The sequence below is a fragment of the Alexandromys fortis genome, unplaced genomic scaffold, assembly GCF_014885135.2.
Source record: "Alexandromys fortis isolate MF-2015 unplaced genomic scaffold, M_Fortis_MF-2015_v1.1 scaffold_53, whole genome shotgun sequence".
NCBI lineage: Eukaryota > Metazoa > Chordata > Mammalia > Rodentia > Cricetidae > Alexandromys > Alexandromys fortis.
In genome coordinates, this window is record NW_026067939.1 from 5,202,407 (window position 1) to 5,227,643 (window position 25,237).

Consider the following 25,237-nt stretch of genomic DNA (forward strand, 5'->3'; position numbering starts at 1 on the left):
CTTTAGGATAAAACACTTCTCTGTATCAAAGGGTTTCACCTACTTATTGCGACACAGCTTGGGGAATAGCTAGGACTAATGGGGGACCCTCCCATGTGAGCAGAATAATGTTAGATTGCTGGAAGTTTCCTGTTTATTTTAAGTGATGATATTCTGTTTCCATGGTTCTCCTATCACTTTCTCCTTGTGTGGATTTGTCTATTCAAGAAAATAAACACTTGGTTTAGAATGTATGACTCCAAAGGGTTGTTCTTTTTCACAAGCTCTGATCTCCAGGTGTCAATAGTCAAAATGTGGTACTCGGTGGTTGCTAATCAATTAAAAAACACAGGGATAAAGTGGGTCATATTGGCAATGGTGTCATGGCTCATAACAAAGCCCCTCTGACACAACGTCTTTTGTGCATGACTTTTCTTGGTCAAAAAAATATACTCATCACCCCTAAATCCCACCCATAGCAGTTAAGGTTTGAGCTCTGGGGGCTTTTTCATTGCCCCTTCCACTTTCCACATGTTGGTACACCATTCAACTTAGGCAGCGAGGAGCAGCAGCGTCAGGAGCTCTTGAGCCCGCCTTCCTTAGCCCTCTCCAGATTAATGCCTTTCAAGCTCCGTGCTTATGCAATAGATCTGCACCCTGCTCCCAACCTCAAAATGTACAACGGTTTTTGCGACTTTAGAACACCAACCTTCTTAGCAACGCTTGGAATTTCATACAAATAATATACGCATTCAATAGAAGACGCCGCTTAGCTTCAGAGGGATCATACAAACAGAAGAGCGGTACAGTGCACCGTAGGAATGATAAATGAAGCATGCCTGCTATCTTCACTGTGAAACTTAAGGACTCTCCCTATGGATGGTCAGCACCAAAGAATATGCAGAACACTTTCAAATTTATCAATTTAATCAATCATTCATAAAATGCATGGTAGCCACTGATACCATCACCCGATGAATGAGGAAGCTGAGTGAGACCTAGAGGGGAGGAAGCCAGTTATCTAAGATCAGACGGCAAGCAGGTAGGTAACGTGAATGTGCCAGACTGTCAATCTGAGCATATTGCAAATTATTGCAAGGTCTTCTTTATGAGCACCCTCGGTGAGGTAAAGTCACTGATTACCTCATTCATGGGACCGGAGTGGTAAGGTAGGGCTGGGGTTATGGAATCGGGCTGCTCAGATTGCGTCTAATTGCGTGTTTCGCAGACATGATTTTGATTGTATATGGTAATGGGTGAATGCTCACCCAGTTATGTGCGGGTGTATGAGGGAATGCCCACATCCATGCATTGTGCTGGCTTGTATCGGTGTTTTGGTGACCAGAGGTCATCTTTGGCTGTCGTTTCTCAGGAGTTGCTCAACTTAATTGTTTGAGACAGAGATTCTCTGGGAGATCTGGGGCTTCCTGATTAGCCTAGGCTGACCTGCTTGCAAGCTCTAGCGATCTCTCAGTGTCACCTCCCCAGCACTGACACCACAGGCGTGTGCCCCGTACTGAGCTTTCTCTGTGGCTACTGTAGATTGGCCTCAGGTCCTCACGTGTGTGTGATAAACACACACTGACTGAACTTCCAGCCAGTGCCGGTACACATGACTTTTAAAGTTACTTGGTGCAAGTAATAAAATTCATCAGTTAGTTGTAATAAGGGTAGTTCAAAGAAACGAAAAGAAATTAGCTGCAGAAGGTAGTGCTCTTGTATATAAACCACACATTGAAAGGAAATTTGAAGGATTTCTGGTGATAAAGGAACAAAACTGTACATTGGGGAGCCAGGGGTATTTCTAGTCCTGAAGATTATCTTGATTTAGGCCAACAGTGAGTTTTAAGATCAGAGATTAAATTACTGGAAAGAAAGGCTATGTGGCCCTTCTATGAGAGTTCAGTGAATAATATAGGTGAATAATGAGGCCCAGAATGATGGTGGGGGTAGAAGGAAGGGAAGGAGAGTGGGTGGGAGGGAGGATGTGGTGGTTTCTACCCTATTACTCAGTGAACACGTAAGGAGCACAAACTCACTTTCCAGCTGCACTAGGAAAGACATCTCCTGATAAAGGTTTACTGCACAAAAGGAAGCACCCCTGAATCAGGTGTAAGCGGGTGGGGGACCACATGCTGCTTTGATTGCCAGCGCTTTGCTGTGGTCCACAGCACAGGGGAAGTGAAGTTGCAACACGGACTCGCTTATCCACATTTGCCATCCCGTCTGCGTTCTGAGAGGTATTTCTGTGTGAGACTGTGTGCTTTTTGTATTTGAATTCTCAGTCTGAAGCGTGGTCTTTGGTATTTTCCCTCCAGAATGTAAAAGTGCAGAAAGTGCAAAATACTTATACCTAGTAGTTTAGTTTCAGCTGATTTTCTTTTACGGCTATCCTGCTGTTAGACTGAATGCACTTTTTGAAAACATTGTGTGTGTGTGTGTTCGGGCGTGTGCACACACACAGAAGCCCGTATGCATGTGTGTGAGTACTGAAGTATGAGTGTTGAGACAACTAGTGGGAACCCATTCTCTTTTTCTACCCTGGGGGCCCTGGGGTTCGAACTCTGGCTGTTGGGCTTGACAACGTGCCTTTATTCTCCAAGTCTCCTCATCAGACCCCTAAGTAAACTTTGAGTAAAGGGACAACTTTGAAATCATGACTGATAATGTTTAACAGTTTTACATTCTGGATTCATTAGCGTGTGTAAGGTTCTTCACAGTTAATGTTTTCATTTTACAGGGATAGCAATAGAATATCGGTGACCTGAAGTTAGAAAAAGCTCACTCGCAAGAACACGTTCCAGCTCACAAAAGAACAGAGAGGGCTTTTCATTCTGAAGCATAGTTTTCAAAATACCATGGGGCTGACTGACCCCAGCAGCTTATTCCAATGTGGATGAAAGGCTGGTCTGGATGACATCATTGTCAGTGTGTCTGTCTAAAAACACCATACACTCCAAGATGCTCCCAAGGACTGAAATCATCTCACACCCAGGGACCTTGGACAATGACTCAGAAGTTTAAAACGGGTTTTATATAACATGGTCCCTTGGCATTTGTTCAAATGAGTTTGACTGTTCAACACTCATATTTGGCAGTCAAAATCTAGGGCATCCTGTGCATGTAATAACACTGACCAGTGTAGATGAAAACTGCTCATTTGTTTCCCAGCCCCCCAACCCGAAATAATCACACAGAGACTATACTAATTCAAACACTGCTTGGCCTTATTTATTTTATTGTTTTTACTCCTTTAATCTACGATTGTCTGTACTCTTTTATATTACATTTACTGTTTCTTTTTTTCCCTTCTCTCTCCCAAGCCTATGTACATTTTTTTAAACACACTGTGTCTTGTTTAGAGGTCTTTTATGTCTAAATCTGTCCTATTGTGTATCTGAAATCCTTTTCTGACAAAGAGCATTTTAAGATGGTAAGGAATATGGCCACGGATATTCCTCTCTCAGCCTTTTAACATGGCAGAGGTTGCCCACTGCCAGCTCTGGGACCATGGGGAGGGAGCCTTGCTCACCACCTCAACTCTGAGAAGCAGTTGGCCCATGCTACCACTAAGTAACTTGTAACATGCTGCCCACAAACCCCATTCAAGTGCTTGGCCTCCTGAAAGAGCCAGAATTCTTGTATGTTTCTTATGCTGAGTCAATAAGCCTTCTCTTAAAAGGAGCCACGAAATACTTGCTTGCGCACCACCAGCAGGCAGAGCCTATCTGAAAATATATGCAGCTACCAAGAAGCTGTGTTTAACTCTGTTCTTTTGTGTCTAGAATTACTTCCCAAGTTCTCTCAGGTTTTATGTGGATTTAGTTGCCCACGGTGGTGCCAGTTCTGTAAATGGAGGCTGCTTATTCATTTCCTGGCTGCCTAGACCCAAAATAATCACACAGTAACTGTATTAATTAAAACACTGCTTGGTCTATTAGCTTAGGTCTATTAACTAACTCTTACATTTTAAATTAACCCATTTCTATTATTTTATGTTTTTACCACAAGGCTCATGGTTTACCAGTAAGGTTCCGGGGTATCTGTCTCCTTCGGTGGCTCATGGCGTCTCCCTGACTGGCCAGACAGGAATAGAGATGATATACTTCGTGTGTGTCTTCAGTGAGTCCCTAAGTTTACTGTGGATAGAAACCCTGCTGTGAACAGGCACAGGGAGGCCCACACTCACTCAGTCCCTCTCCTGATTGATAGCCATGGCCATAAAGTCACAGTCGCCCTGCAAGCAAAGTGACTGACTGTCAAGCTGTCCTCTGAGTGCTGGAAACAGGAGAGTGTCTTTTAAAGTCTACCACTCACCGATGTGCCCATAACTTACCCGAATGCGCCCCTTAAATGAGCTGTTGATGTCGCATTAGCCATTTTTTTCCTCCCACGGAAATTCATGTTCAGCTGCTAGGTAACGTCCCGGTGTGAGATTTAGAGGTCTGCCAGCCATAAAGATCCTGAATGCATAATACATAAACAAACTGCGTGCTCTTTTTACAGAAAAAAAAAAAAAACGTTAAAAAGAAAACAGCAAAAAGGAGAAGAAGAAAACTCGTCTCCCTTCTTCCAAAGGGAGTCTTTCCAAAGCTTAAGTCTTGCATTTTTATTTTTGATGGCTTTTTGCCTTTAAATATATGGGATGACTATTAATGCCCATATTCACAGCAGGGATGGGGGAAATGGCGGTAAATTGTAAGCACATTTACATTATAACAAGGCCCATGGACGCGTTGTAATTCACAGTTATTTCAACAGAGGTTGGACTCCCTCCAATTTAATTTTCTGAAGTTGCGCTGTGCAGCTGGGTCATCCCTGGTCTAATCTGGGAAATGCATCTCTTAAGGTTGTGGATCAGAAGGCCTGCCTCCCAGCTGCCACCAAGGGGCATCATTTACGGCCACTGGGGTGCGAGGGCAAGACATCAGACCTACTTTATGTGGACACAGCAGCCTAGCTAGCTTCATAAACCCTAGTACAAAGTGCAATAATCAATATTTCATGTTTAATGATGCAGAGCCAAAATTAGTATAGATTTTATGTCTTCTACTCTTCGAAATTATGCAAACATTAGTAGCCCCCCATTTAGAGCTCTTATTATACTTCCATTTAAAAAAAGGATCTGGCGGGGGGATTGGTGAGGAAACCTATTAATATTTAATTGAATGATTAAGTAGTCAAAAGCATCAAAAGCACGTTTGGCTTTTAACTTTTGTTAAATAGTTACCCTTAGGTTAATATGGAATTATTCCCAACACACACACACACACACAGAAAAAAGCTGATTTATGTGAGTGTCACTGGCTTTGTCACCCATCGCCACAGAATGAACTGAACTGTAGACTGTGTTCACATTTTAGCTTTCCCTAGATGCTCTGGGGCATGCTGGGAATAGTGTAACTCCAAAGAGTTAAGAGGTTGTATTTAGACATAAGTGCATGTTAGAGGAAAAGCAATATTGAAAAGATTTTTTTGATTTTAAACCCATCCAAACAACATAGCCCTACTTATTTAGAACATAGATGGTATAAAAATAAAGAGAACAAATCGATAAGACCGTTTGATTATTGAGCAGGTCCAGTAGCTGAGCATAGAGCCACAGAGATGAATTTGCCAGAGTCTCCTGCCTCTGTCCCACTGTGTTTGACAGGACATTTGGCAAGATTGGGGGGGGGGAAGGGGAGGCCAGATGCAGGAAGTCATATACCCTATCGGACATTCATTCTAATATTTCACTTGCAAGTTACTTCACAAAAACTCTCTTGGCAGTGGGTAACATGACAAGTAGCTGGCCAATTACTTACCATAACGGTATAGCTTACGCTCCCTCACCACTCATAACAGACTTCATTTGGAAGAATTTGCAGGGCTGTGTATGTGGGTTGCACTGAGTAATTCAACCTGTATTTTGCAGAGGCATTGAATTTACCATTTTTTGTAGCCAAATAGAGTAGGGTAGGAATTGCCCGATTATTTTTTTTGGGGGGGGCGGGGTGAACCTGAACTGTGAAGTGAGTTTGGAGCTTTGGGTTGGGACAGCTTCTCCTACAAGGGACCATCTTTGTGTGGATGTACTACTTTGTTATTTAATATGACTGATTAATTTTGTTCCTTGTGCTTGTTGGGATGGCCAGGTAGGACAAACAAAAGCAACATGGGATTCTTGGCGTTTTAGCTGGGGCCTGGGACTAAAGCAGATAACTGATTTAAAAGGGTGATTTCAAAAGTACAAGGTAGTGAGGGCAGGGTCTAGGTTAATACTCCAGGCTTGGGGAAGAATCTGGAGCCATCCAGGGGTTGCGTGAAAGAAGGGAAAGGGAAAATGAGGGAGAGGAAGAAAAGGAAGGGAGAGAAAGTAAGGGAAGGGCTGGAGGGAAGGGAAGATGCCGGAGGAGGAAGGAGAGGGAGAAGTAGTGAGACTAGGCCTGGAAATGGCATGAGAGAGAGGCCACTGGGAGCTGCGGCCTTCACCTCCTGTCAAGCTGTGTTCCGGCAAGAGCATAAATCTGCTGACTTCTTCCTTCGGCTCCTCTCATTTGTCTTGGTGACCGCCTCCCAAGAGCTGTGAACACAGGGACATAGCTGATAGAAACCCAAGTCATAAGTTCCCCAGGCCACAGAGGAGAGTGGAGAGCGGTAAAGGGACCGCGTGAGAGAGGAGGCTGCGAGCCTCGGGCCGTAAAGTGTCTGCACCATTGCCACAAGAGATTCGATTCATTCACTCCACATGTGTTTATTAAGCCACAAATGCTTCCTTCTGGGGGTAGGTATGCCAGGTGACTGAGACAGCAGCCCTGACCCCCAGGAATATCGTGGGGGAGGCAGGCAAAGAGTAAAATGAAAACTGGAATGGCGGCATGTTGCCGAGGAACTGCGGCTGGAGACAAGAACCCTTCTAGAGGATTGGGAAGATCTCCGCAGAGAGGCATGGGGTTAGAGTCTTCCTGAAGGAAGATGGGATTGAACTATTAGAAAGGTGAGAAGACTCAGTCATTGAATGTCATGGAGGAGAACATGTGGCTTCTGAAACCGTGTGGCCTTTCCCCTGAGCAGGCTTACAGGGGTACAGGAAGAGAGGAGGTAAAACAGAGAGAGGCAGGCTGGCTTCTACCGTATGAAGACCTCAGCCATGGGACGGAATCCATCCAACAGCATCAAGGAGCTACCGATGGTTTCTGAAAAGAAAAATAACAATGACAACAAAAAACATTGTCAAATACAAAACCAGACACAGGTAAGACTAATGGGAGAAAGTCATGATGGCAGAGTCTCTCTGTCGATGTCTTTAGTGACAACACAGAACTTCCTCAAAGACAAAACTCCCCATGGGATTGTTGAGCAAGCCAACTTCCCAATTCATTTCTGAGAAAATTGAGGATAGGCTTTGCAACTTCCAGGTCAACTGAAATGGGGTGCTTTGTATAGTTAGCTTAAATAACCAGATGACGAAATCAATCTCCAAATAGTCAGCAGAGCAGCTGCTCAGGAAGCCTGGGTTAGTCATTGACCATATGTTTAATATAATTTCCTAGAACACTGAGAGTCAGATTGAAGGAAGCACCCTGTCACAGCCTGTCCCACCCAGAAGACTCCCAGAACTGAAAAGATGGAGGGAAGTGAGTGACACAGAGTGGAAAACCCTTTCCTTCCTGCTCTCCTCTCTGAGTGCCCTAGGATAGGAGACTAACGGTGCACACCACAGCACACCACGGACAAGAAAGGACGAGGTCTGCCAAGCGCTGGCGCTCTTTCTTAACCATAATGTGGAGGGTCAATAGACGAGCAACACCTACAAATTCACCTCTGGCTTTTGAAGATAATTAAGGACTAACCCATCCCCCGTTCCACTGCCACCACCTCATATTCATTCTCTGTAAAAGCAGGTCTCAGAACTACCATTTATACAACTTGCATTACTGATTATGGCATCATGGGACAACAGAGTAAGAGGGAAGGATTGGAGAAAAGAAGACAGGTGTAAAAAATAAGTTTCTAAAACTGAAGGAGGAATTTTACTGTAAAAGCAAAATGCTAAATACAAATTTGAGAAGGATGTTCTATATAGTTTTCTCACCTACCTACCTGTCAATCATCTACCTATTTTTCTATCTAAACTGGATGAAATCCCGTAAGAAGTTGGGTCAATAGCAGTAAGGATGACAGACAGGGCAAACAAAACCCAGAGTGCGTAGCTGGCATGTTGCGGAGGAACTGAGGTTATGGAGGAGTTGAGGGAATCGAGAAGACACAATCAGGACCACGTAGCATGTAGCTCACATAGAAGAAATGGTTCCCTCTTCAGAGGGCTTCGGGAAAAGGCATCCTGACACTCAGCCAAGTTTGTCATTGGTAAAATCCCCTAAATGCTGAAACTCTTTTCTAAACAGTCTGTTGATTTTGCTCTCAGAGGAACTTAGCTGTTCCCAGAACCTCAAGGCATGGTTCAGCTAAAACAAGATAATCTAGGGAGTGTTCAAAGGAATTCAAGGAAGAGGCTTCTGCTACTGAGGACTGAAGTTGCAAACTGCCCAGTGGAAAGGCTAGAGGGCCTGGAGAGAGGTGGGGGAGGGTCAAGTTCTGGAATTGCAGAACCTGCAGTGCAGGTATGATTTCAAGTGTGCGCCAAGAGACACGTAGGGTATATACAAAGACAGGCAAACATCACGCCACTTTGCATAAGAGGCTTGGGCACCTGGGATGCTGGGGTCCTTCAAAATCCTAGACCAATACCCCTCCAACAGCGGGGGATCATTTCAGTTCCGATTGTGACTTGCTTTGGGGACTGGTCACTTCAGCACTTTCAGGAATCAGGTTGCATAGCATGGCTGCCTCAGAGAATGGTCTTCTCAGGAACCGAAAACTATAGGCCTGCTTTATATTTCCTCTTCCATGACTTTAAGACTGAAGTCTTGCTGGCAGTGCCATCAAGAACTCGTGTCAACTTCTGTAGTATACCTGTAGTTAATGAGATCCCAGTGACTGCAGATATTAAAAATGTAGAGGGGTGTGTGTGTACAAGTGCTCATGCGGACTACATAGAAAAGGTTACCCAGAGAAAAGAGAGGTTTGTCATATGGCCAAACACAGCACACATCCATGAGAGAGCCGAATTCAGCAAACAGCAAACTACTGTGGACTCATTAATTTAGGACGAGTGTCTGTATGTAGATTCATAAAAACATACCCACCCTGGAAAAATAGCAGGAAGCATTCTCCTTAGGGATGAAAACAATCAGTCTATTTACACCATAGCACTGTATTCGAGTTGAAGCAGGGCTTACACCGTAATGAGTGTTTAAGGACCTAACAATTGCTGCTTCCTCCTCCAGACTCAACAGTGGCTTGTCTCAGTGCTGCTAACAGCCACCCTCAGATAACATTGCCAAAATTCCAAGTTAGCAATTATTGATTTCTTTTTCTTTTTTACAGGAAGAACTAAAAAGGCTACAGAATCCTTTAGCACAAGTGGACGATGGAAAATACTTGCTTGAGAAGTAAGTAAGAGTTCAAGGGAAGTTAAACTATTTGCAAGCTTGAAGAGATGACACGAAAAATAAATCCTGACCAGGCAAAAATGAACAAGCAATTTTGACAGTTGCATATGGTGTCTTTTGGCTAAAAAGGATGCTGTGTTTAAGAGACAGTTAGATAGCTTAGGGCTGGTCCCGCTGTTTAGCTGCACAATGAAGTGCATAGACGCCCGCTGTACAGGTCCGAGAGTCTGAAGCTTGTCCCATTTTCTGTTTGGTTTTAGCCACAAAAGGCAAGCATAATTTTGGACACAAGGCGAGGCCAAGCTAGGCTAATAGAGTGTACATTCAAAATAGCACTTCAACGTGAAATAAAACTAAAAACAGAAAGATAAAAGTATCTTACAGTTACATTCTGAAATCAAATACTATTTAGAGTGTATGAGAATTCTATCCTGATTTCAACTTGAGGCCAAAGATTTCAAGGGTTTATCAAACTTTAACATGGCTTGTAGTTTTGTAAGGATTCTGAAACATTAACGTATCCAAGTGATGAACAAAGACGGTTCATCAAGACAAAGGCAGAGAAGATAGCCATCCATTACTGAGGACTTAAAATGCAGTCTGAACTACTAAAGCTTAGCAGAGGTTTGCTCAACAGACTCGGACTCTGGCCTTTGACATACACAGGATTATGACCTTTTCACCAATAAACGAGGAGACTCAGAGAAGGGTCAGTTATAGTCCCAGTATACTCAGCTGGTTAGTTCGTACAGATGAGGATGAAACCTGGCTCTGGAGGCCTCTTTACGTCAACCATCAGCTGAATTCTCAACTGAGTCCTCACGTACTACCTACATGGATGCGTGCCCTGTGGGGTTCTGGACACTAAAGAAGAATGTTCGTACCCTTGAGAATACAAAAGTAGGTAAATTGCAACCACGAGAGCTCTCAATTCACACAAACGACTACGAAGAAGTAAGGACGAGGGGCTTGGGGAAAAGAAGGAGACTCTCAGCAGGAACACAATGGCTGTTGTTAAACGCTTACAGGGATGGTCCTTAAGGAGCAGCTAAGTTGCTCTTCTGTTCTAGAAAGCGGAACAACGATTATGGAACAGGGTTTATGGAAACAGCCATGTTAGTAACAAGAAGGACAGTGATTTTGAAGCACTATCTCGAGCCACACCAGAGCAGACGTTTTCATTCAAAATTGAGTGACAGGCACAAAGGGTGTCCTAGAAGAGAGGAATGAAAACACTCAGGTGTAGAAAAGACTCCCGTAGGTGCAGCACCTCAGGTGTGGTTTCTCTTCCAGCCTTTTCCTACCCCTGTGACTCTGGATGCACCATTTAACCATCAGAGCCCCAGGGTCAAGCATCTTTAAAGAGAAGATATCATTGCTGCCTGGGAAATTTTCCTGAAGTCATCAAATGAGACAATGGGAGCCTCAGTGCCAGCTCCCTGCCCTTTCCATCTGGCTGGATGTTTGGGCAGGGACTCTCAGATTTTTCCGTTTCTGTGGCCTATGGCCTTGCCATGTCATCACTGAAGGAAAGTTTTCTCGCTATTGGTTAGATGAAGTTTTTGAGTTGCTTGCTCATTTGATTTAGGGCATTATTGTTATGCCTGGCCTCATAAGATGAGTAAATAAGAATAAAGGAACTTATCCATTATGGAAAATGCTGTGAAAGTCCCTCAAAACTTACAAAGTAGAACTACTTCATGATCTAGAAATTCCATTACTAAATATACAACATCCAAAGGAATGAGTAGAGTCTACCAAGAGACTCCCACGCCTTCTGCAGCATGGCTTAACACCACCAAGACATGGAGGCAGCCTCAGGGGCAGTGAGGAGATAAAGACGATGTGCTCATAGACAGAATGGAATATTATGCATCAATAAAATAAAATTCTGTCATTTGTTATAATATGGATAAGCTTGGAGAGACTCTATTAAATAAGCAAGCCAGGCGCTGGAAGAACCCTTTACACCACTCAAGGGTAGAATCTAAAAAGTTTCAACTCATGGGAGTGGAGAATGGAATGGAGTTTCCACAGGCGGGGGGACAGGGGGAGGCAGCCCAGAGGGATGGGGAAGTGTGTGCTAATGATGCACTTTGGTATATTTCAAAAGAATGCCAGAAGAATTTATAGTAAAAATTTTATCATAAAGAAATGATAATTTAAATACCATATAATATATGCCTATTTGGAAAACATCACAATAATGCCTATGATTTAGAAACTTACTTGTTTGTGTGAGTCTCCATGTATGTGAGTTTACGCACACATATGTGTGCGTGCTCGCTCCTTTGTGGGAACACGGAGTCTAGAAGAAGGCACTGGGCCTCCTCCAATCTCTCTGTCTATTCCTTTGAGTAGGGTCTCTCCACGGACCTTTTGCCAGTGTTTTCTTGACTAGGCTGAAATTCTGAGGACCCCAAAGGTCATTCTGTCTCTATCCTGCCTGTGGGAGCCGAAGTCACAGGGCTGTACCAGGCTCTGTGTCTCAGAAATGGTAGTGTCAGATCCTAGGCCTCACGATAACAGGGCAAGTATTTGTAACCGTTGAGCCGCCTGCCAACCTTAACATGTCCACGCATTACCTACTAGTTGAAAATAAACCTAATTTTAAAACTAGTTAATCCTTGCTTATGAGCACATTCACTAGGTATATGTAAGCAATAATAATGACGATTTGGGCTCGTTCTGGAAAGGTTGTTGTTCTATGGAGTCTCATGTTGCAATGACGTGAGCTCTAACCAGGCTTCTTCATCTAGGTATTTAGAGTCAGCTTAACAAAAATGTTCTGACTCAAGCCCCACCCCAGACAAACTGAATCTGCAGTCCTGGAGACAGCATTTGGCCTCTTCAAGTGGTTCTTGAGGAGGAGCTGGGGTAAACAACCAGAGCAGCCGCGCTCTCTGAGGACGCACTGCCTCTGTGATGGTCAGCTCGTTCATTTATCCAACCTGGCTACATCTGGCTTTCATTATTGATTTAAATGTAGGAAATGAACTCCAAAAGTTGTTTTTTTTTTTCCTTGCTAATTGACCACAGCTCCCTATTAAATCTCTCAGTACAAACAACATGAAAATTCCCCAGCTCTCTGCTCTCGGGAGGACAAGTGAACTGGTGAAGTACGTGTNGGGGGGGGGGGGGGGGGGGGGGGGGGGGGGGGGGGGGGGGGAAGTTGTTCCCTCACCCTTCCCCCGCCCCTCCCCCACCCCAGTCAATACCATCTTACTCTTTCTCTTGTGCCAGCCAGAGACCCAGGAAAGCTAAAAGCTGCTGAGAATGGCCTGGCTGTCTTGCAGATTTGTTCTGTTCTCCTGTGAGGAAGGAAGATTCTAGGGATGGGAATCGGTTCCCCTCAAAGAACACAGACAAGCACAAATCCTACCACACAGGGAAAAGTTTCGAAAGAAACCGTCTCTTTCCTGCTTATCAATTACAGAGGGAAAAAATGCAATGGGCACCAGACCACAACATTTACATGGATTTCTTGCTACATTTGCATAGATTGCTGGAAATTTTTCCTGGTCTGCTTCCAGGCCGCACTGTGTCCTTGATAACTGTCAGAGTTGATTGAAAAACCTCGGGTGCTTCAAGACAGCAGTCCAGGCATTTCGTTACAGCTGTAGCTGACTTAGGTGTCGATGTAAATCACCTCTGCTATTCAAAATGACCGTCAGTTAAGTGATCATGGTGCCCTAACCGTTGATTGGTTATTCCCCTTGGAATATCACGTTTATTCCAAGTGCTCAACAGGGTTTTGTTGTAGACAGGATGAAGGACAGGGAGGCTACAGCTCCATACCGTGGAAGGCCGGTTGAGAGCATTTACCTCCACGTGCACGCCTGTGCACACGTGCACACATACACACAGACACAATAGAGCTTGGCTCGTGTCCAAAAATAGAGGCGATTAATTGGTACGCTATTAATTAGGAGGCTTCTTGGGAGTTGATTGTTAATGATAATTACTTATTAACTTATGTAAGACCTTAGTCTGAGTGCCTTGCTTTTTTGTGATTATTGAACCAGGCTCTTTCTCTGGTGGAAGACTTGTGATTACTTGTTCCACAATTGTACTGATATATAATGACTTGATTAACCATTGATAAGATGCTCTAGTACTAGCTAGCTTAAGCCAATAGATGTTTGTCACTTATAGCTTGTTGGTGATGTGTAATTTATATGCCAAAATTAGGCCATATAAGTATTTTCTTTATTAAGCAAAAATTCACTGTTATTGTCTTTGGCAATCGCAGGCTATATTCCCTATTTTGCAGGTACTCTTTGCAAATTTGCTAATTTGTAATTAATGGGATGCTTAATAGAATCAGACTTTAAAAGGCCCTGGTTATAAGGCTGCTACCCCTATCAGGTCACGTGATTGTGAAGTGCATCATTGTATGATCCTCTTCCCTGGATGAGGTCCATTTATGCCTCTTCTTTAATAACATTGATACACTTACACATAATCGTACACATTGCACACATTTATAACACACACCTCCCAGGCTGAAAGAACAGGGACTATGGATAGTGTTTTCACCGTTTTGACCCCATGCTTTGAATCATTCCTGGGGCACACATGGCTGGATAATAAAGAATTAACAGCAAATGCTGCAAACGGTGCTGCAGAGTAAAAGAAGGTTTGTCTACCCCTCAACCATCAGGCAGTGCTGCAGCGGAGCTCTTTTGGGCTTGTGGCACCACCTAGTGGCTGTACAGAATTCGCCTGTCTCTTCAGGTTTCCTCACTAGATGGCTGAAAGAAGACATACCCATGTGATGCTAAAGGGTTAGCGCTAGGACATGTTCCTCCTTCTGTGTCACCGTTCTTTCCTGCGGTCTCTGTCAGGGTTCTCATTCATTTGAGTGGCCTTTTAGCTAGTTTATCTGCGTTTCCCTGATGGATCCCCTGCACCAGTCTCGAAGTTCCCCTCCAAACTCCCTGCTCTAAATCTTTGCTCCCCGGCAGCCCTGGCTTTCTTACTGGAGGTCCCCGTATACTGGTGGCATTTCACAACTTGGCAGGACACCACTGACCTTTGAAGGAACCTAGACACACAAAAATATCAAAGTACAGCATTAATTTTGTCAGACACACACACACACACACACACACACACACCTGTTGGGGACCAGCCTCGACAAAAACACCTCTCACCAGGGTAGAGGCGTGTGGATTTAGAAGTATAGTAAAGAATATGAAGACACGAGTATCAAGAGGGAGTTCCAGTGAGTAGCGAAAATTCAGCCGCATTTAATTTCCAACTGCTTAAAATACCCCTGACCCCAAAAGGTAGGAGTAAGAAAAAAAACTTGCTTCAAAATGATCTACGGAAATGAACAGACCAGTTGAAGGTTGTGGGCTACAGCTATAGTTAAACATTCTGCTGATAGAACAGAACAAGTCTTGCTCACACCCTAGAACAACACCTTCTGTGGGCAAATCAATCCCTGAGTGGAATCCAAAGTTATCTCCTTAAGGGAGCAGGAACTTAGTTGATTCCTTAGACTTTTGTTTGAGGTAGAAACAGGTTTCCTTCTCTATTCCTGGAGCACAAGGGCTGGCTATTAGCCACACCTGTTGGCAATAACCTTGAGAGAGGCCAACTCTCTGGTCTACACCTAAGTGGGATTTTTGAAGTAGAAGCACAGTCACCTTGAAGGAACTAGAGGTGAGTTCCAACTCTGACCTTTGGTCACCGCGGAAACGGGCTCACATCTTTGGGGCTCCACACCCCCTCCTTGCTTGTACTTTACAAAGGATGCCCTAGTTTGATTCTCTGTTGCCGTGATAAAGTACTGACCGGAAACAGCTTGGGGAGGTAAAGGTTCTTTACAACTCCTGGGTAACCAGCTGTCTTTGTGAGAAATCAGCTCAAGGCAAAAACCAGGAGGCAAGGGCTGTAGTAGAGACCCTTTGCCTAGAGGAATGCTTTTCCTGACCTAATTCCCAGCTCATGGTCAGCTACCTCCCATGCCCACCTGCCCAGGGGTGGCACTGGCCACAGTGGGGTGGACCCTTTCACATCAATTGATAATCAAGGAAGTGCCCCCACATACTTGCTGACAGGCCAATCTGACAGAGGTCCTTTTTCTGTTGAGGTTCTCTCTTCCCGTATGACTCTAACTGTGTGCCCAGTTGACAGGCAACTAGCCAGCAGAACAGGCATGGGTCCTGGACAGTGCTGTAGAAAACTATAAAAGACTCAACCTCTCAACTGCATTCGGCTGGAGCAAGTATCTCAAGCCTGGTATCAGCTCTTCCAGCCAGTGTCTTGCAAGGGATGAGTAGCAAGACAGGGTCAGTACAGTTCTCTCTCAGCAGTGTGAAATAAACTTCACCGAGCTTTGGGTTTCCCAGCTACATTATGACAGCGAAATCTTTGCATGTCCTGCCTGCTCCATATCATGTCTTTCTAGCCTTCCCCTTTGACATCCACTTCTGCTAAATTACCTCCACGATATGTTTCCTATTATTTCACTCTCAACTTTGCATCTGCTCTGCAAAACCTAGCCAAGGACAGCCTCCAGCCTGGCCAGTGAGCAGCCAGTCAGGGGCCACAACATCCACAAGAAGCTGTGACAATGGGACTACAGCTCATGCTTTCCTCGGTGTGAGCTCAGAAACAGCTTAGGGGTTTCTGTAATGAAGGGAGAAGTTCCTTGGCAGTGGCGTCCTTGAGGATAAATAAAGGATAGAAATAAGAAGAAAGTATGGGTTAAACTGAGTTTTCTACAACGTCCCAGTCATTTCAGAGTGTGTACTATTCTCCTTCGGTCTACCCTCTCTAGGAAAGATCTTCATTTCTTCTTTATTTATCCCACAAAGGCCATTTTTTTTATGCATTAGCTGGGAACATTTTGTTGAGTAGCTGAGAACACAGGATAGAAGAGGCAGCAGAGAAAGGCAGTATTTTCTTTCTAGAGTGAGGTCACCAGTGTTTAGGATTCTGTTAATAAATCCACATCACCTTTTTTTTTAAAAAAAAAAACCACGTAAGTTTGGAGTGTTTTCACTGTGAACAACAACTTCCGGGGTCGAGTTACTGACGAGCTCTTTCTCTTTCTAGTCACCAGCTGGCCATGGATGTGGAGAACAACATTGAGAAGTTCCCCCTCAGCCTCCAGCCCTTGGAGTCAAAAGTGAAAATGTGAGTCCTTGCAGAGTTACACGAATCAATTCATTCTGCAGGTTTGTGTGCATCTGTACCCCTGACCACACCCAGAGCATCAGCACAGACCCACACTCTTCTCCAATTCTCATTGGCGTGCTACAGGTCCAGTCAGGGCTGAGGCAGAAACCAAGCTGCTTCTAGCCCACACCACCACCTGCAGGCGATGGTAGGAAGAATTTGATGGAATATTCACTCAGTTTGGGGTTTTCCTTCAGGTCTCACACAGCTCTTTCTATCATATTTCATTCTTTCATCTTGTCCTTGAGGCCCCACCTTCCATGTGTGTGAAACCACGGCACTCTAACACCCTTCTTACTTCCTGATCCCATTCCCACCACCAGTGTTGGGGGGAAACACATCTTCCCCGCTCTTACGATGGTGGATGATGCTTCTGCACCCTTTATTAGTTCACCCAATAAAGACCAGTGTGAGGCCACCTCCTGCTCTAAGTGACGATAACAATGAAACTGTCCTAATCCCACTGCAGCATCAATAAAATGACACTAGCAAGACCCAAAGTGAAGCGAACCCTATTATAAGGTAATGAGGACTTTTGGGGGCCAGCTTCAATGCCCTTTCAAGGTCTAAATTGGAAGCTGCAAGAAATGAAAGGGACTTTTTCCTCTGGCTAACCTGAGGGTGAACAAGGTCTTGCGTGCTTTTTCAAATCAGTCTCTTTATTCATCTGCATCTATTCCAATTCTGTTATCCTACTTCTAATTTCTCCTCGCTTTTTCTCCTCTCTTCTTCTCTCTCCAGTCCCAAAACTTTCTTTTTTCCACGAGCCTTGAAGAGATAAAGAAAACATAAAAGTTGTCTCTCATTGGTCAAAAGCACATTCCCAGGGCAAGCGATAGGGAGTTGAGCCATTGCCATGGCAACACAAGGGTCCATGGTTACCGAAGTGAGATCAGCTTTGAGACATTGGTCTTTTGTTAACAGAGTGGCAAGCCCAGAATTGCCATGCTTTTCTTCTAACCTTGGTTGGACATCTGCAACTCTGACCTTGTGCATAGCTGCAAAGTTCCAAACTTATGATCTATTTACGAAAAGCCTTTAGTTTAGTTTGAACTTGCTCTGAGGTGAAAGTGAGCTAATCGTGTGCAGTTAGTCTGAGCCAAAAGGACCAAAACAGGCTTTTAAGTGTCTACAGTCCTCATGGGATAAATAGATCTAGTTATGAAGCATATCCATATNATTAAAGATAAAGGAAAAATCATCTTTCTGACCACCCACAGATATGTGTGCCCATAAGATGGAGATGCAATCTTAAGACTACATACACACATCACAGGAGATTGCACACCACAATGACGGTAGTTTGGGGAGACACCAAACAGCTTTAGCAGAATGACCGACAGCTTCCAAAGTTTATGGTCCTGCAGGCCTTGCCAGGACAGGATTACCCTCCATCAGATAAGCATTCCTCTGGTGGGGTGACATCAGAACACTAGGTGCCGCCTGCTGTAACTCTCATGGCCCCTGACAATAAGACAAGTTATCAACCTTTTAAAGGTATTCTTAAGTAGAGAAGGAAGCAATCAGAATCTCACTGTGCCGCAGAGTATCCCCTTCATGACTAATTTCTGTGCTGAAGGATAATCCGAGTCTCACTCAGAGGCACAAAGAAGAATTACCAATGCTGGTTGGTACATGCAATCTTCCATTCCCTGTTAAAACCCCAAAAGTTTAACACCCACAGAGTTTAAACATGTCTGAACTTGAGAACCACAGATCGTTTGCAGAGAAGCCCGAGGAAGAAGGGTGTGTGGGGGTGTGAATTTGAACAGCAATTCATTCCCGGATGAAGACATTTAGCCAGGAATGGAATGACAGATTTATGGTATCCTGAGGAGTGAAGAGGGACATCCCCACCACTGTGAGCCTGCGCCAGCCTTACACATCCTTAAGAAGATGGCCACCATGTGAGCATCCAGCCTACTCTTCAGGATCAGCCCAGAGGCAGCTTCTGAACCAGCCGGGTGTCCTGCTAGGAAGCTCTGTGCCTCGCTTCCTGATAGAAGGAATCTGGCTATTGAACATTCTGAAATGTGAGCACAGGTTGCCAGGGTGTTAGGCATCTCTTTAAGATGAGGTTGTTTTAAATGAGATGGTGCTACAGAGAAAAGCTGCCGTATGGGGGGAAACGGGAAAGAGTCATTGGACGATAGAAATAAGTTAAGAAATGTTTTTAAGTTTTATTTTTAAGTTTTCATCATCTTTAATATATCAAGGCAGAGGAGTGGGTGCGAAGAGGAGGAATAAGTAGAGAAAAAAATTCAAATCTCTCGAAATCTCTCGGTTTGCGAGTCAGCCCGCTGAGAGAGCTCAGGCCTTGTGAGTTTATGCTTGCTGGTTTGCTAGAGGAGTCTCAGTTCAGTGAAGTATAAATTAATGCTCTTTATCACTCCTAATAACTCAGAACCCATTTCCAGTCACTGGTGGGGACTGATGGGAGAGAGCTTAATCTTGCCCAATAATGGAATTTTAGTCCTATCAGAGAATTTACTCCAGCTCAGTGAGTTTTGTCTAATTTGGTTATTAAATTTGTAACTCCCAGGGTAGGTTCCATATCTTCCCTACACACACACACACACACACACACAGAGAGAGAGAGAGAGAGAGAGAGAGAGAGAGAGAGAGAGAGAGAGAGAGAGATACACACACAGAGTGCACGTCCTATTGACTACACCTTCACCTCCTCTATGCCCACCTCCCTCCCTTCCCTGCTCCTTCCCTGTTCTCCTTTCTACTGCAGACTTTTCTACCTCCCCTGTGCTAAACCCCTGGGTTTCCTGCCAATGGTGAGCACTCGAGCTCCTAGGCAGCTGTCTCCTTTAAAGTGGCTCCAAGGCTTGGAATCTTGGAGAATGGGACCACAGGGCCCCCCAGGAGCCCTCACAAAGCAGATTTTTACCTGCTCATCGGCTGTCTTTCTTGTTCTTCTAAGCATATCTTTTGTGACAACCTTGGCATCCTTACAGAGGTGGGGGGCATGGCTGTCTTTGCTTTCCAAGGGACAGGTGTTCAGACATGAAGAGAACTAATACATGTTCCTGTTGTGGAAGACCAAGTAGGCCAGACTGTTTAGCATTTTGCTTAAGGCCACAGCTAATGAGAAGTCAGGCCAGTCAGGACCATCTATCATGCTCAACACACTTCCTTGTAAAGTAGAGCTTTTTCTCTGAGCTATTTCTAGGACATGATGTTAGAAAAAACACATTTGTTCATCACTCCTCACCGTTATCCCAGAACTACCTAGACAGTGATGCATATATGTGGGAGGTCGTTGCTCGGGGGAATTTAGTCTTGTGGAGGAAATTGGACTTGCTGGGAAAGAGACCCAATCTGATAGACTGTGCTTTCAGTGTTTGATGCCATGTTGGGGAAGCTCTCCTCTGTGCTGGACTCCTGGCTCTCATTTCAGAAGATCTCTATTTTTCTCATGAAGAGTGTTACAGAGTTAAGACCCAGGCTGTCTAATCATAGTCTGTGAGGGAACCGTCCTCACAGCCTGCTAGCTTCACCACCTTCCCTGGGCCTTCTGCCTGATAGCTATCCTCTTTTCCGTGTCTTTTCTGCCATCTCTGTTCCCCCTTCAACCTAATCCACCCTCTAGGACCCAGTTCAAATCCCAGAACTCCCCAAACCTTCTCTGAGCATCTCAGTCCTCCTATGGAAGCCCTCTCTTCTTCTCTCTCCTACCATATTCGGTAGCAATAAGGGTGGTACCCACTGTCATCCCCCTGCTGCAAGATAGACATAAATAAACAGACTTATATCACAAGCAGCAAACAGCCTGAGGAAAGAGACAGAAGAACTGAGAGCCAAAAGAAAAATGACCTCAAAAAATGTTCAGCTTCTATTACGAATGATGCTTATACTTCAAGATGTTGGACTGAACAAGATATACGCCCTTATTTCAACCAGTTTTTAAAAGCATTATATTGATTGCATAGTTTATTTTTAAAAATAAAAATGTCAAGGTAGTCTGTATGCTGCATCCATAAGAGAGATTTGCGAGTTGGAATTATGGTAGAGCTAGCATGAGTGGCTGAGCAGCTTCTATGTTCTTTTTTAATCCCCTCCCCCAGCAGTTGAAGAAGGTACTAACAAGGCTCGATATTTAAACACTTTACTATTTGAAGGGCATGGTAGAGGTATGAGTAGTGTTGGCTAAAAACACTTTTCTTGGGCCCAGAGACTACTGATATCGTGACTGCACCATTAAAATATAATAATGTCATAATTTAGTACAGTAGGCTAATGTGACATAAATGGCTTGCTATTCTTAACCTCTGAAAAAAGGCATCATCCAATCTGCAATGCAGTCTTTAAAACTACAATTATTGAGATCAAGAATAATAGGGTAATATGCTTTCATCTACATAGAGTCGTTTCTGTGTATGTCCACAATGGCTATACTTTAGGTGTTCAAAAATGACACAAAATGTATGAAGGGATTAAGAGGGCATAGAGATGTTCTAAAACATATTTTAAAATAGTAAATATATTTTTGTACAATTTAAAAGGCATTAGACATTGTTGCAGAATTTGTCAATGAAAGAAGCTGTCTATACACTTAGAAGAAATGAATCCTTCCTTGTTAACCTCCAACTTACAGAAAATTAAAATGTCATCCTCTGGATTCCGCAAAACTAAGGAAAGGGGATGCTTAACCAAGTTCACCTTTGCAAAGCCCTCACTTTAGCCAACATTGTTTGGGTCGCTAAAGAGTTACACCGCCCCCTGGTGTTCAACATGCCAAAGTGCAGCATCCCTTCAAATTACACCTTTGAATGGTCAAGGCAGGTTTTTTTTTTTTTTTTCTTGGTGTTTGCTTCTTTTTTTTTTTTTCTTGGTGTTTACTTCTTTGTTTTTGTTTTTTTTTTTTTTAAACAAAGGCTAGGGAAGGATTCTTTGGAGTCTTATAAACTCTTGGATATTATATGGATCATAAATGTATTATTTAACTTTTCACTTCTTTTTTACATGGAATGTCTTTTGAGACCTTAATGGTCAGTGTTTATCCCAAGTGCCCCTGGAGTATTTGCTAAGCCCTGGAGGACCTCCATAACATCAGATCTCATGACTCGCTGATGGTTTCCAAAAGTTTTTAGCTCTCTAATGAAGACTTTCCCCAAAGAAGCTATGAGGTGACTAGCCACTTGTAGGTCTTTAAAATTCTGCTTAAAACCTTAAAGCTGAGGAAAAACTCAGCAAGGGTGCATTCTGTTCAAGCAGTGAGCAATAAAACAGAGAGCAATTATCATTCGTAGCAGAGTCAGAGCTTGCTTTAGGGGGCTGAACAGTTTATGGCGGACCCTTGTCTTAGTTAGGGTTTTATGGCTGCGAAGACACACTGTGACCACAGCAACTCTTATAAAAGAAAGCATTTCATTTGAGCTGGCCTACAGGTTCAGGGGTTTAGTCCATTGTCACCTGGTGTGGGAAGTCCTTCTGTCTATGTGTTGCTTTTATTGGTTAATATGAAGCTGCATTCGGCTAATGGCTTAACAGAGTAAAGCCAGGCTGAATGACACATATAGGAGTAGGGAGAGTCAGAGAAGCCATAGAGCCGCCAGAGGAGAAAGACAGGAGCTGCTAGCTGGAACCTTGCTGGTAGGCCATGAGCCTTGTGGTAAAATATAAAATAATAGAAATAGGTTAATTTAAGATACAAGAGTAAGCCAGAAATATGCTTGAGCTATTGGCTAAACACTATTACAAATAATATGGTTTCTGAGTGATTATTTTAGGTCTGGGCAGCTGGGAATGAACAAGTGGACCCCAACACCAGTCACCATGGTGGGAAGCATGGAGGTGTGCAAGCAGACATGGTGCTGAGAGATTCTACATCTGGATCAGCAGGCAGCAAGGGGAAAGAGAGAGGGGGGAAGAGAGAGGAAGAGGGAGAGGGAGAGGGAGAGGGAGAGGGAGAGAGAGAGAGAGAGAGAGAGAGAGAGAGAGAGAGAGAGAGAGAAGACTGGGCCTAGTTTGAGCATTTAAAACCTCGAAGCCCACCCCAGTTACATGCTTCCTCCAACAAAGCCACCACACCTAGTAACACTGACAGTTCCTGATGACCAGGAATTCAAATATATAAGCCTATCAGGGCCATTTTTACTCAAACCACCACAGCCATTAAAACTCTTTTACTTTAGAATTCTACACAAACCACAAGGAACCCAGAAAAAGGATCTCAAAAGAGTAATCTGACCTCCAGGCATAAGCCCCTGTTCTTAAGCTCCACAGCTCAAGTCAGGCCTCTGAGACCAAGGCATTGCTTTCATGGTTCCTTCTGGACTTTTCCTTGAATATTATAACTCATAAAACCTCAATTAATTAGGAAAACAATGCAGTCCAATAATATGATGGCATTTTGTGTTCCTTCTATCCACCAGCTACTGAGAATTGATGGTATTCAATTCTGCCTGAGGAAGAGGTACGAGTTTGTTCATAGGTCAATAACTTTAATGACCCAGCTCACATAGGAGAGAGTAGAAGACCTGGTACATCTAGGCGTCTAGCAAAGGCAGTGACAGATACTACCTTATCATGTTAGAAAACCGAGTCCTGGCAGCTGGTGTGCATGCCCAAATGCCCAGGAAAAGTTCCAGCACCTTCCCCGATGACCCACAAATTGGGACATTTCACTGTCTGAGTGTGGAGCTGGTGGTCCACGAAAAATTCCTTCACTTTAGCTCAGAAGTGGGACAGGTGCCTATTTTTCAGGACAGTCTTTTTGTTTGTTTGTTTGTTTTTTCTGACATTAGCCCCAGGTTAAAAATAATAAACTCCCTAAAGTGAAATAGTAAAAAGCCACCTAAGGACCTGTTACTTTCGTGTCTTCAATAGCATAGGACACTCAGAGAGTCTTTATTACCTGTGTCAATCCACAGTGTGTCAAGTAAAAGATATTCTTGGGGACTTGTCCCCATGTCAGGGCCATCAGACCACGGCATCTGGCCGTGCAGGTTTACTGCCCGGTGTTGTGAATGCCACCTTGAGGTCTAGGCGAGTACAGTCCCAGAAGTGTGCTCTGTGGTCTTCGTCCAGAGCCTTGGCATCGGGTGGACCCTCTGAAGTCATGCAGTGAGAAAAATCAATGTAGCATCCTCAACTATTCGCTTTTCTCAAAGATGAGAAATTGAAATAGTTGTTGTACCCTAAATCCAAGATCATCTAGTGCCCAAACTACTTTGACTTTGACGGATGCTCCTCCCTATCCCCCACCCTCCGACCTTTGACTTAATTGACTTTTTTTCAGGCTGAGTTAGCCTAGTCAAGTCTGAGAAAGACAGTCTGGTCGGTTTTGCTGTGGTTAGTGTTTTTAAGATCCGGCCTTGATGGCCAAAAAAGACGCAGCTAAAGCCCAAGCGTTCTTTCTTGAAGCACAATTTATCTTAGAGTTTCTCCATCTCTAAAACCAGTCCCCGCCTCCGTGCCCTTCTGAGTCTGTGGGTGATGACTGGCAGTGACATATTGCCGGGTTTCTCCGCAGCATCCAGCGAGCATGGCGGGAGTACTTGCAGAGGCAAGACCCCCTGGAGAAGAGAAGCCCGTCCCCACCCTCCGTCTCTTCAGACAAGCTGAGCAGCTCTGTCAGCATGAACACCTTCTCCGACAGCAGCACACCCGTGAGTGTCCCTGCCAGCTTGCTTGGACTGGCTTGCGCCGCATATGGATTCCCCCCCCCCCCCCGCGCCGGCTCTTATTCCAAGAAAAGATCTTGAGGTGGTTTGTGATGGGGGTGGCGGTGGTGTCTGCGCCACAAGGGAACCCACAGTGAGGCTCTTGACATCTTTGAACTAAGACAAGATTCATGGGCCCAGAATGAACTTGACCGTGTCCACAGATTTTGTGAGATCGCGTTTCTCTGTCACTGAGGTGGGCGCTGCCTACCCTCCCTGCTTTTCTTATGGTGTGTTGGCTCCGGTATGTGCCTGTGCGATGCTCGGCTGGCATGAAATGATGAAGGCGATCCTAGACTGAAACGGGCTGATTGGGGTTGAGTATGCCCATGACTAAATGGGTACCACGTGCCCCTTCCAAACCTGGCTCCGGGAAGCCTGCACCTGCGTAGGTGCAGGACAGACGGTGAAGGAGCGCAGCTCTCCAGGAGGAGATGAGAGGAGTCCAGAGTTTTAAGTGATGCTGATTGAAAGGGAAGCATGGTCTTGGACTCTGAAATTGGCTGCTGACCACCAGTTATGATCTCTCGGTTACGGCATAAGGTTTTGGAGTGAATGCGTCTGCTCTAAGTCTGTGTTTTAAAAGCGCTAAACGAGGCACGGACAAACTGGAGATCAGTGAGTTTCGCCATTATGATCGTCTAGTTATAAGCAATCAATGAAATGATAAAAAGTTGAGAAGAGGTGATTATGTAACGAATGTTATTTTCTTTTTCTTTTTTTCCCCTTGGCTACTTTGCTGTCCTGTGGGGTTTTTTTCCCCCCCAGTATTTTAATGAGATCAGGCAAAGGTTACTTTCCTGGAAATGTTTTCAGAAGATGGCATGGCTTGGCATGTTATCTGATGGTTTTGTGTGGGTATGAGTTTTTTAAAAGAAAGAATAAGCTGGTTTT

At 44.3% G+C, this 25,237-nt stretch overlaps 1 protein-coding gene across 1 annotated transcript; it reads left to right on the top strand.

Moving 5' to 3' along the window:
- The first annotated feature begins 7,096 nt into the window (after positions 1-7,096).
- Positions 7,097-24,385, top strand: Iqcj (IQ motif containing J). The gene is made up of 4 exons (XM_050147511.1): positions 7,097-7,216; positions 9,412-9,476; positions 16,545-16,625; positions 24,154-24,385. Exons 1-4 carry the CDS (start codon positions 7,097-7,099, stop codon positions 24,383-24,385), a joined length of 498 nt encoding a protein of 165 aa, XP_050003468.1.
- The last annotated feature ends 852 nt before the right edge of the window (positions 24,386-25,237 follow it).

Bases quoted from the DNA above. Each gene is read 5' to 3' on its own strand.
- Iqcj (XM_050147511.1), top strand. From the start codon at position 7,097: ATGAAGACCTCAGCCATGGGACGGAATCCATCCAACAGCATCAAGGAG. The intron at 7,217-9,411 runs GTAAGACTAATG...TCTTTTTTACAG, and splicing joins AAATACAAAACCAGACACAG to GAAGAACTAAAAAGGCTACA. The intron at 16,626-24,153 runs GTGAGTCCTTGC...GTTTCTCCGCAG, and splicing joins TTGGAGTCAAAAGTGAAAAT to CATCCAGCGAGCATGGCGGG.